Raw genomic sequence first — 13,241 nt, 5'->3', positions numbered from 1 at the left:
TTTCTAGTCTCCTTAGACAGAGTTCACTCTATTCACCCAGGCCTGGTTGTTCCACAAACAAGACACTCCATCTCTTGGCTCCAGGCATTTTCTCTGGCTGCTCCCTATGCCTGGAATGCTCTTCCTCCTCCACTCTACTAACTTCCCTGACTTTTTTAAAGCAAATTCCAGCTCCTACAGGAAGCTTTTTCCAACCCCTCTTAATTCCAGTGCCTTCCTTCTGTTAATTATCTATTTATCCTGTCTATAGCTTGATTTGTATGGGCAGCTAGGTAGTGCAGTGGATAGAGCACCAGTGCAGGAGTCAGGAGGACCTGAGTTCAAATCTCACCTCAGACACTTGACGCTCACTAGCTGTGTGACCTTGGGCAAGTCACTTAACCCCAACTGCCTTATCCTGGGTCATCTCCAGTCATCCTGATGAGTATCTGGTCAATGGATTCAGATGGCTCTGGAGAAGTGAGGCTGGGGACCTGCACAGCCCTCCCTCACTCAAAACAAAGTCAAGTGCAAGTCATGTCATCATTTCTCTGATGGCATGGTCTTCTTCAGCAACGAAGGATGAACACACAGCTTGCTTTGTATCTATTGTCTGCATGTTGTTTCCCCTGTTAGATTGTAGGTCCTTAAGGGCAGGGACTGTTTTTTGCTACTTTTTTGTATCCCTGGTGCTTAGCACAGTGCCTGCCATACAGCAAGTACTTAATAAATGCTTATTAATTACCAGCTCGATAAATCAAGTAGTACTAAAATCAGGACTTAGATTACAACAACCCTGTGAAGTAGGTGCTCCTATTACCTATACTTTACAGATGATGAAACTGAGGGAGAGACAGAGGGTAGTTAAATGACTTACCCAGGGTCACACAGCCTACTCTGTGTAAAGACACTGAGAACATAAATACAAAAGGAAAAAGAGGTCTCCACAAGGAGCTTTATTCTATAGTCTCTATGTAAATTGGATTACATGCATTTCTAATCCTATTAGGTTTTTCTTTTAATTACTGAAGCTGCTTTTATTTTTCTTTTAGGAAATTCTTGACATGGACTTGAAAGCTCTATGCATGTGGATATATATATGTAGGTCTATTTCTGAGGCATCAAAATATTTGTTCTGACTTGTCTCAGGATCTAAACTCCAAATTTTGGATCTCTCCAGGACAGCCCATGGCACTGATGGGGCCTCTGTTAAGGGGTCCCAAATGATCACTGAATAATCACTAATAGATCAGGGCACAGCACACCAGGAGCTGGGCCTTCTCTGCTGTGTCTGAGCCTTGAAACTCAGGCTGAGAACCTGCTGACATGAAGCAGCATGGTAAGGACAACAGATCTGAGGACAGCACTTGGGGACTGATGCCAGCCTCGCCTTGTAATGACTAATTATGGCCTCTAAGATTTCTTCCAGCTCCAACATCCTATGATTTTACTTTGCTGTACTCCCCCACAACCATGTAGGAAGAATACAAGAGGGTGTGGAGGGTGAGGAACGGGACTGGGATAAGCTGTGTGAAGGCCTCTCTCCTTTCAATAAGATTTAGCTTGGTACCCTTCTATGCCAGGGGGAAGGAACAAAGACTCGGTGCTTTAGTCTTTCTAGGGATTTACAATTTGAACCCCAAAGTTCTATGCATTTTTTCTGTTGGGTAAAAGAAAACAAGCTATTTTCATTAGTCCACAAACTTTATAAGTAAGAGAAGGGGGTTTGGCTTTGAAGAAATGCAAGAACTTTCAGGTTCTGACAAAGTATTACAAGGCAGGAAGGTACAGTTAGATTCAGAGAACCTAGGATCCCATGCCATCTCTGACACTGACTCTTTTGGACCTTGGGCAAGGCAGTTAATAGTAACAGCTAACATTTAGATTGCACTCGAATGTTTTCAAGGGCTTTCCGTATGTTATCTCATGAGATCCTCACAACAACCCTGTGAGGGAGATGCTATTATTATTACCTCCATTTTACAGATCAGGCAACTGAGGCACAAGTGATTTACTCAGTCACATAGCTAACGAGTGTTCTTGGCAGCATTTGAACTTGAGGTCTTTCTGACTCCAAGGCCTGCACACTATTCACTGAATTCACCTAACTGCCTGTAACCTAATCTTCTCTAAGATCTTTTCCAGTTCTAAATCAATAAACCTAGATTATCTAACCTTTCTGAGATTAAATTTCATCATCGGTAAAATGTGTGGTTTTGGCCAAGGAGACCTTAGGCAACTCAATTCAATTTAACAAAGATTTATTATTAAGCATCTTGTATAGGGCAAGGCACAGTTGGGCCTTGGGGAATCTAAAGACAAGACGAAAACATCTTTGAAATAAGAGAGCCCAGATTCCAGTCCAGACTCTGCTAGTTGGGCATCACTTAAAATCTCTTGTTTTCCTCGTCTGCACAATGAGGGGATGAGACTTTTAAGGTTTCTTCCAGCCTGAACACTATTGCAGTGGAACTGTGGATAGACTGCATTATAAGCAGGTGAGCCCATACCTAGTAACCTGAAGGAGAGAACACTTACAAGGAGTTGAATATCAGGAAAGGTTTCTTGGAGCAGTTAGGTGCCCCCTAGGCAGAATCTTGAAGGGAGATGATAATTCCAAAAGATGCAGGTGAGGAGAGCCTGCATTCCAGGCATTCAGGAAGGTTGATACAAAGTCCTGGCAGCTGACCCTCCAGCTTAGAATGGGGGTAGAGAAGGAAGGTTGGACTAGATGACCTCTAAAATGATGAACCTTTTCAAATACATCACTCTGCTGGAATATGAAAAATGATTCATTTACCTTCTCTCTGAAATCCCTTTGGCTTATTTCTACCCTTTCCTTATTTACAAGCCTGTGGCCAAGAGATGAGCAAAAGTGTGTTGAAAGAGAAGTAGACAGTCCTTTGCTTCCCCAGGGAGCACAAGTTAGCCCCAAGAAAGTTCTGCCCCCTGGATGCAGGCACCTGGCTCAGTTCCCTTCTAGGACACATGTGGCTTCACAGATGGCCGAATTTAAACAGGAGATTTTCAAGTGGAAATCCTGGGCAGTGCCGACATGTTTGCTGGCTGACTCTTTATAGGGTGCTTATCTTCCATCCTACCACCTGGGGGTGTGAGTAGACAGACTGAGACTTGGGCCCACTGCCCTACAGTACTATCTCTTAAAAAGCTTCCAAAAGTGACTTGGCAAAGCCAGGCTGATATTATTCCAAACTCAAGGTCTCAGTCTTGGGGCCTGTGTTTCTTTTTCACTCTGAAATCTTGTGTTCTACACCCTCTCTGAATAGTGATAGTGAACTTCTTCTGCAAAGTCTCAGTAAATGGAACAATATGCATAGTTATCTCCCTTTTCATCAGGAGACAAAAGTACTGTGGGGAGTGGGATGAGGGGGCAGCCTCTCTCTCTCCTGGGCCCCATCTCTTTTGGCTTTCCAGAGGCAGATCATAGTCTCCTCTCTTTGGAATGCTTCTCTCCCCTCTCAGCTCAGAGATAAAATGAGGACAAGTAGTTGTTTCTCAGTCTCTGAAACTGTCTTAGGAGGAGCCATCTCTACCTGGCGTTTTGGAGAAAGGATATGTCTTCTATCAACCTAGTTCTATCACTTTATAGAGTTAAGAAGGGAGAAAATAGCCAGAGGCAGAGAGATGATTTGGCAAGCTTGAAAAGTACTGGACTTGGTATTAGAGAACCTGGGTTCAAATTCAAGCTCTGTGACCCTGGGCGAATTACTTTCTCTAGCACTCGTTTCTTCTTCTATAATAGAAAGTAGAGCTGTAACTGAGGTAGGGCAGCCTGACCTTTGTCCCAGGGAACAGAATTTAGAAGATGCTGAAAAAACTTGCAAACTCTCACCAAGACAGAAATAAGAGAGTTTAGCACCTGGGTAACAGCTATGAAAATGGGACAATAATGACAAAGTACTTCCTCACATTGAATGCCACCTAGTAGATAACCTTCTCTCTTGCCCAGCCCCTGGTCCAACCCCACCCAGGAGTAAATTCAGAGAAGCTGCCCTAGTATAGTTTATACTATTTGACCTGAAGGTGGGGGTGAGATGAGGGAGTGGGAAGAATTTCTCCTTAGGGATCAGGACTGGACTGCAGATTTCCATGATATAAAGAATGATCCTCAGATGAGGAAACTCTGTCTGCCAGTGCAAATTATAGTCTTAACCCTTTTTCGGTGTCCTGGACCCTTTTGGCCATCTGGTGAAGTCCTGACTTAAGACTTGCCTACAACACTGACAAGTCAAGTGATTTGCCCAGGGCCACACAACCAGTAAGTATCAGAAGTGAGAAGTGAGCCCAGATCTTCTGGATCTGAAACCATGAAACTTCTATTTACTATAAAACAGTGCCTCATTCTGATATAAATACATTACAAATATTTATTACATATATACATATATATGTATATCACATGTACCTATTTGTGTCTAATGGCAGCTATTTCTAGGACGGTAGTGGGGCAGGGGAAGGAGTAGAAAAAAGGAAAATAAAAGAAGAAAGTTACATGACAACTTTATTATGTATTTAAAAGGAATAGCAAGGGGTAGCTAGGTTGCATAGTGGATAGAGGCCAGCCCTGGAGTCAGGAGGACCTGAGTTCAAATCCAGGCTCACATACTTTACTCTTACTAGTTGAGTAACCCTAGGCAAGTCACTTAACCCCAACTGCCTCGTAAAAAACAAACAACAAAAAAAGAATAGTAAATTGTATGTAACAGATTTGCAGTTTCATGTACAATCATCTTTTTTCCTATTCTGCTATGTTATGGAAATGATTGTTTTATAAGTTCAGAATAAAATAAATTACTCATGGAGATTAATGACTTGTTACTGAACATTTGATACGTAATCATGGCATGTAGAGGCAACGAGGTGATGGAGTGGATAGAGGGAGAGACTTGGAGACAGGAAGACCTGGCTCAGTTCCTGCCTTGGACATTAGTTGAATGACCCAGACAAACCACATAAACCCTCTGTGCCTCAGTTTCCTCATCTCTAAACTGAGGGTAAGAATAACACACACAGACAAAAATAAAGCAAGCATAATACCACCTATCTCCCAAGGATTTTGTGAGGACAAATGAAATAACTTACAAGTGATCTGTAAACCACAGAAGCCTAGATAAATGGTCGCCATTTTATGGTCAAGGTTCTACCTACTCTGTGGATTCCAGCCTAAGGCTGAATGATCTAGAGAGACTATTACTAAAAAATAAAATCCAGCACCTGTTGGTGTCACCTACTGGCGAGACAATCATTGGTATCTAAGTTTCTTGAAGGTGGGGATCCTATGTTCCATAAATTTTTTACTGTCTAGTATACATTATAGTTACACAATGAACCCAAATGTAATAAATGCTGTCTTATTGTTTTAACAAGAGAAGAGGAGGCTGGAGTCCGGTTCTTGAACTCATTCTCTGTGTATCTTTGCCCAAAGAAAAATACCTTACTTTCTAAAGCTCCTCCTTTTGATGGAGGTAGGATCAGTGAGGAAGGGCCTTTACCTGGAGTATGAACATACAGTTCTAGGAGTGAGTTTTTCACCCTGAGGAGCAAAGCAGGAATCCCTGAAACCAGGTTCTGATGGCCTCCCTCTTCAGGCTGCCTCTTCCCCGGTCTATGCAAGTTCTGCTTAGAACTTGCTACCCCTCCTCATGCCCTGCACTCCCCTCTCCTTCCCTCCCTTTCCCTGCCCTCCTCTGCCCAGTCATTCCATCCCATCATCTCCCTTCTCCAACATCTGCATCAAGTTTCTATTGTTGAGAATAATCCATCAATTCTGGAAACAAAATGCTCATCTACAAATAGGATATGCTCTGCAAGTCTGGGATTTTCCTATGATTTAATTATCTAATTACTGTAGTCCGTTGCCAAGCACAGAGGAATTCAAGCAGTTTCACCATTTTATAACATAGTTCAGAGTGTATTTGAATTTCTAATTCCAGTTTGTACTTTCAAGGCTATTTTAGTGAGTCCCCATATACCACTAATGACAGCCACATCACTGAATTTCCACTAGCTTTGGGGTGGCTCTCATTTCCTGGCATATTATATACTTACTGAAGGAGAATTGCTGCTGAAGTAGCTTAATTATTTTTAACTATTTTTGTCTTAAATAGGCGACACAAAAGGAAAGGACAGAAATCCCAGGGAGAAGTCAACTGAACAGATTATACGTCCAGACAGCAGGAAGGAGGGCAAAGAATGCAAAGGTTAAAATGGCTCAGAAATAAAATGCCTACTTTCCCCCCTGCCTGGCCCAGAAACAAATACGATCTTCAAAGCAGCTGTTCAAGTGAACTCCTGGATGTAACTACATATTTTGTTAATTAGTTATCAAATCTGAAAATCTAATAAAAGCTAGGAAGAGGAAAACTCTCCAGTTTTGGAGAGTGGAAAGGGCGCTGCTGTAGAGTCAGCAAACAGCTCTACAAGCCGGTTTCCCTATGCTCTTTGGGTCTCAGCTTTCTCATCTGCAAAATGGGTACACTCTGCATACTTGTACTACCAAGTTCAGAAGTGTCCCAGTCTATGGCAGTCGTTCTGGGGGTTTGGAAAACCTTTTCCAGAGTCAGAATGGCCAAGGATGTTGAAAGCAGGAGGCTTTTGTTTCAGATGATGCATCATGGTTGATTAAAAGACATAATGCATGCCACATTAAATAACTGTGTTGTGTTTTTGTTATTATTCAAGACCAATAAAAAAGTTGTATAGTGAAGATGGGTGCCTTCCTATCCAGTTCAATCAATCAACAATGAACAAATACATATTATGCACCTGTGATGTGTTAGGTACTGGGCTAGAGATACAAGAGTGAAAATTCCTGCCTTGACGGAGTTCATATTCCAATGAATGCGACAACACGTACACACAGAAGTACACCCAAGAAGAAAGATAAACCCATGGCAGATCACAAAAGGTTTGGCAAGCCACTGAAACAGGTAGAGAGGAGAAAGGGACAGGTTCTTTTAAGAAAAAGCAATTACAAAAAATGGGCTGCCCCAAAAGAATCAAGACCTTGTCACTGAAATGGATTTGCTGGACAATTCAAATGCTCTCAGGTCTTATCTGTTTGAGTAAGAGCTGTCACTGCAACCTGTAGATGCTGGTGTCAGTCAGGCACCATCTAGACAAGGCCTTTCCTGAGCCCCTTAGCTGTTAATGTCTCCCCATCAAAATTATCTTGTATTTAGAATATGTGTATGTATCTACATATATGTAAATACACACATTAAATATGTATTTAGTATACATCATGGTGTGTATATATACTCATATACAACATATAATACATATATACATGTATACATATGCATACATGCGCATAGGCACACATATAAATATTTTCATATGAATATACATATATGTATGCATATGTATATGATTGAATGTATGTGTATATATACATACACATATAAAAATGTATTTGTGTGTGTATAAATTGTACAAAAGGCAGCATGGTTTAGTTGATGGAGATGTGGCCTCAAAGCCACAAAGATCTAGGTTCCAGTGACACATACTGGCCATATCGGATCGTTCACCTTTTCAGAACTCTGGGCAGCTCTCTAAGATTAGAAGTCACACAGAAGGTGCTGACCTACATTGGTGGCAGAATTTTGTCATCTTGAAGTTTGTTACACCAACAAAATCGCTGATCTGATATTGTACAGATAACTAGATATGCACATGTGTTTTTCCTCACTGCTAATAGAATGCAAGACCTCGGAAGGCAAGAAATGTCTCATTTCTATCTTTATGCCATATTGCTTAGCACATAGTCATTGCTCAATCCATACTTATTGACTGCCTGAAGGTAGGAGAAGGAAAAACACTGGGGATACCTTGCTGGGTCCCTACAGCTCAATTAGCCTTTTCTTTTCTGGAAGAGACCATATAGTCTTCCAGGCTGGCGCTATGCACAACTTGTTTCTTCAAGATGACTGCAGATTTTCAAAATAAACATAGTGCCAGGGAATAAGTAACCTTGCTTGCCCTGAAGTACTGCTTTGCATCAGTTGGACAGGACTCTCTCTAATCCACAGGAGAGTCACAGGAAATGAAGAGTAATACTGCTTCTCATTTTTTGTCTGACCCACCTACCCTGGTCTGGTTCACCTGGCTTAGGGGACAACAGGAAATGCTTCCCCTCATCTGCAGTTAAGCTACATGAGAATAATACAGGGCTGATGCAACCCAGGAGGTAAGAAAAGCCATGAACCTTTTGCATTAATGAAATCAGAAAGATACCATTCTAGACTTTGAGCTGGCAGGGAGCTCAGAAGTATTCTAGTCCAACCCTTTCATTTTACAAATGAGGGAAACTGAGACCTGGGGGATTAAGGGATTTACTCAAAGTTAAAAGTGACCATCAGAGGAGAGATTTGAACTCAATTCCTCAAAGAATAGAGGCTTGATTTTTCCACTTAGACACTGCATTAAGATATAGAGACTTCACCAATTAGAAAGGCTCATGAACATGGAAAGATCTTGTATGCCACAGAGGAATATTCTTCATAAGATCACAGATTTACAGCTGCAAGTGACCTTTAAAATCAGATCAGCCTCCTGAACTTACAAGTGAGGGAGCTGAATCTCTAGAGAAAAAGTGACTTGACCTCATTGGTGGTATCCTAAATAGAATGCTGGACTTGAAGTCAAGAAGACCAGAATTCAAATGCTGCCTGCACCCAGGCAAGTCACTTCTGTGGGTCGTGGCTTTCTCATCTCTAAAGTGAATGTCATAACAGCACCTACTTCACAGGGTTATTGTGAGAATCTTATGAGACACCACCCCTAAAGCAGAAGTTCTGCAGACCTTCAGGACCTATATGAACGGGAACAGAGATATTACCTTGCCAACAAATAGTCAAAGCTATGGGTTTTTCCACAGTAATGTATAGCTGTGAAAGCAGGACTCTAAGGAAAGTTGAGCGCCACAGAATTAATGCTTTCTAGTTATGGTGCTGGAGAAGACTTTTGAGAGTCCCTTGAACAGTGAGAAGATCAAAGCAGTCAATACCTGAAGAAATTAATTCAGACTATTCACTGGAAGATCAAATACCAAAGCTGCAGTTTAAATACTTTGGCCACATAATGAGAAGATGGGACTCACTGGAAAAGACCCTGATGTTGGGAAAGATCAAAGGTAAAAGTAAGAAAGATGGATAGATAGTGTCATGGAAGCAATGAACATGAACTTGGACAAACTTCTAGAGATACTGGAGGATAGAAGAGTCTAGTGTGCTAAGATTGATCGGGTCAGTAAAAGTTGGATGTGACTGAACGACAACGAAGTTATTATGAGTTCCTCTAGGGCAGGGATAAGTCAGGACCTCTCTGTTCAGCCTAGTCTAATGCCATATCTATACAGTTCCCAGTCAAACACCAAGCACATGTTGATTTAGGGTGACTGTCTTTTTATTTTGATTGATTTGTAATATTATGGTTCTTCATTTTCCCCAGTGTAGAGGAATTAGAGATGTATAATCTCTCTATGTTTAAAATGAGTAATATCCATTCTATGTAGCAAGGCCTTGAAAGCACATAATTCTGAAAGACTAAATCTATGAAAATTTCTGGCCAAGAGAGGTGGAATTAACTGTTGTTGCTCAGAGATCCTTTATCAGTGGAATGATGAAGGAGATCTTGTCTATTCCCAAAGAAACAACTCTAGCTCAAGCTCTCATCACCACCTGCTTGGAGATTCTGATACAAGTATTTCTTCCACCAGCCTTGGCACGTCCAAAGGTCTTGTGCCAATTCAGGACACTTGCTCATTCCACTAATTTTGTTCTGCTAACTTCACTTGGCATCAGTCAGGACTTCCATGTTTCTCTGTATTCTTTATATTTCTTTCTTACAGGGTCCTACATTGACCCTTAAACAGCCCTCTGGACAGCTGGGACAAACTGACAAAGAATCGCAGAACAGTGTCTTAATGGCCTATTGTCCTTTCGTTTAGGGTTCAGCACTGTCCAAAGCCTCTCTTTTATACAGGAGAAGTTAGATCAGTTAACTTCACATACTCCTCCTGCCTAGAGCTATGTCTTAACCTTTTCCATATAGGCCCTACTAAATAAGTCCCGTTTTAAGGCTGGCTGGTGAGATTTTCCTCCCCATCTCATACAATCCAGTCAAACTGACAAGTCAAATTTTCTCCATCAATTAAGCCTATACTTACTTGTGTCTTTTGCCTTTCCCATATGAGAAAGATGAAAGAGAAAAAACCAGGGTAGATGGGTGTGAAGAAGAGATGACATGGTAGAAATGAGAAAGGCTTCAGAGACTAGCTAGCTAGATGACTCAGAAAGGGAGAGCGGGGCTGATGACTGGTTAATTCTGCCTGTCTTAAATCCAATTACACAAATCAAGACATCCCCTGTGATGTCACTGGTCCACTTCGAAAACAAAGGATAGAGAGCAATAGGAAACATGTTGCATCAGTGGCGCAATAATCAACTTAGAACTCATACCTGGAGTTCTCTCATCTGACGGAGCTGGAGCCGGAGTTCAGACACATTTCGCCTCATGTCATACAGGCTCATCTGGATTGCTGTTGAGCCGGCAGGGGGTGGCTGACTGAAGAGTGCACTAGATTCCTGGGAGCCTAAAGAAGTCTTCCCACCAGAAATATGAGGGGTTCCTGCAAGAACATCAGGAATTCCTTAGTATATCACAAAAACCCAACTGTAGTGTTCCCCTTCCTGGCACAGTGAGCTGAGAGAAGCAGTGAAAAGAGCATTAGCACACAGAAGGGGATTAATAACTGCTTTATTTTCATTCATTCATTTGAAAAGAGGTCCTGGGTTCAAATCTGAGGTCTGCTGTTTGCTAGCTGTGTGACCTTGGGCTTAAATTTCCTCATCTATAAATTAAGAGGACTGGACTAGAGGACCCTTCAAGGTCCCTTTCAGAGCTAAATCTATGATCCTATGTCCGATGTAAGGGATGCAAATTATTCCACAAATATGTCTTATAGAGTTAAAGAACAGGTTTTGAACCTGTAATTTCATCAGTAAAGGGAACTCCTTAGGTGAGGACCCACCATCTTCCCATGCAGGTCTACACCTTCTTAGCCTATAGTCTAGAGAGTTGCCTAGAGCCCTGCAAGGTTAAATTAAGCCCAAGGTCAAACATAATAATGTGCCAAATGTGAGACTAGGACCTAGATATCTGCAGCTTCCAAACTGGCTCTCTATCTACAACATTAAAATAAATTATAATAATGACAATAATAAAATTTTTCTTATTTAAAATCTCTGATGCCTAACAAACCACATGGGTAGTAATTCCCTGTGGTGCCTGTATACCCGGGAGTTTTGGTCAGGCATACAGATAAAACTAAAAAGAAGGCTCAAGAAGCACCCCCAGAATGCCTTAGGGCAGCTAACAGCAGTAGAAGACATGTGGCCTTGGCTCAGGCCAATATTAAGCTCTCTCCATCAAACTGCAGCCTCAGACAGATCTGAAGTTGTCTCACACCTGTTGCTTTCTCTTCTGCAATCAAGGACTGAATCAGTCATCAGGTATTTGTGAAATGGCTTTTGTGTTCCAAGAACAGTGCTAGGCACTGGGTATATGAATCGGCATTATGTATAGGGTCATAACTTCAGAGCTAAAATAGACCTTGGAGATCATGAAGTCCAGACATGCCTTTATTTTACCGATGAGGAGGCACAGAGTTTACGTGATTTGCCTAGGATCACACTGGACTCCAAGTCTGGGGTTCTAGCCCCCAAATTATGCATTCTGTAAGCATGCCTGAGGGAACACAGAGATTGGCCAAGGAGATCCTGAATCCTGATTCTAAAAGATACCCAAAGACCTTGAGAAAGTGAGTTTATGTTAGGGGGTAGGGGTGGCGATGAGACGTTGGTGTGCAGACAGGCTAGGAGTTCAGGAATAATTCTTTCTACAGGCAAGAGGAAGTGTTCTCTCCTCTTTCCGGTCCCCCAAACCTCTCCTGAAAACAATACAGTCCTAAGGATGGGGCCAGCAGAGCAGCCTCTGAGTCAGATTAATCACACCCACGCCCACACTTCTGAATGGGCTTTTCTGTTTCTTTTCCTGTAAAGGGCAGAGTTGAAGTCTTTAAATAGGCCAAGGTCTCCCAGCAGTAATAGCTGCGTATCAGTTCATCTCACATACCCTACTCCTTTCCAGACAGGGCCTGGGGAATAAGCAGCATTTGAGTCTGTCAGATTTTCCTGCTCATCTTGTACAAACCAGTAAAACTTAAGAGCCAATTTCTCCAATCAGCTAAATCTGAAGCTCCACTGAATGAGGGAGTTTCCTCATAACCTTTTCCTTATACTCACTGTTGAGGAACTTATCCTGGAACCACAAAACAAAACTAAAGGGGACAGAACACCCAGTACCCAATGCAAGATGGGAGTCTCCCCTTTCCCTGAATAATGTCTCTTGGGAGGAGAGGAACTGTTCAGAAAGGGGCAGAGTGGCTTGGAGTTGGTGAGATGCCCTGGTCAATGAGTATGCTTAATTTTCCTTACATCAAAACCAAAGGCTGGCATTTTGCCCCCAACCCCATAATTTAGATTTCTTCAAATCCTAGTCACCACTCCTCCTTCTGCCCTCTGACCTTTAAGATCTCTTCTACCTCTAAATCTTATGATCCCTAGACATTTCCTCATTTCCTGATCACAGAAAAGTTGGTCAGTGGATCCAAATGTAATCGTAAATTTGGCTTTCTCTTTGTGTCATAAGAGCAGACAGCAAGACTCCTAAACAACATTTTGATTGTGTCACTTGATGGAATAGTGGTTTGGGGGGTTTTGTTTGGTCAGGGATGGATATGTACCCTATTGGTTTATGTCACTGGACACCCCCTGTTCTATGGTATCTTCCATTAACTGGTTTTTGAGACACTGAAAGACATGCTTTTTGATTTCATCGCTCTGTGAGCTACGTCTGCTATGTTGGTCACCCTCCAAAATCACTTAGTATTTGTTTTCTGTTCAATAAGTTTCCAAGGTATCGCTTCACAAAAATTAATATTCTGGCTTAAAAAAAGGAAATGATTCTATGTTGGATTTTGTTTGGTGATCCAGCTAAAGAAATCTTCCACAAATTCACTGATTCCTGGCCCTAAAGCTACTTGATAATACTTCTATTCACATTCTTTCTTGGTTCCCTATCTCATTCCCCACAGGAGCATGGCTAAGCCTTTTCTGCTCTTTTCAAGTCTCCAACCACAGCCCTGCCTGCTGAACTCTCTACATATGACCTGGTTTCCT

At 41.9% G+C, this 13,241-nt stretch overlaps 1 protein-coding gene across 16 annotated transcripts in view; it reads right to left on the bottom strand.

The window, feature by feature from the left end:
* Positions 1-13,241, bottom strand: part of KIAA1217 (KIAA1217 ortholog) — a 564,412-nt gene that overhangs the window by 35,506 nt on the left and 515,665 nt on the right. For all 16 annotated transcript variants that reach the window (XM_072651714.1, XM_072651715.1, XM_072651718.1 and 13 more), the window contains one exon: positions 10,461-10,630. In XM_072651714.1, the coding sequence (XP_072507815.1) occupies positions 10,461-10,630 (170 nt within the window). The remainder of the gene's footprint in view (positions 1-10,460; positions 10,631-13,241) is intronic.

Source organism: Notamacropus eugenii, chromosome 3, assembly GCF_028372415.1.
Source record: "Notamacropus eugenii isolate mMacEug1 chromosome 3, mMacEug1.pri_v2, whole genome shotgun sequence".
NCBI classification, from domain to species: domain Eukaryota; kingdom Metazoa; phylum Chordata; class Mammalia; order Diprotodontia; family Macropodidae; genus Notamacropus; species Notamacropus eugenii.
Note: the sequence above shows the minus strand (reverse complement) of the source record. Positions and strands in the feature narration are given on the sequence as shown.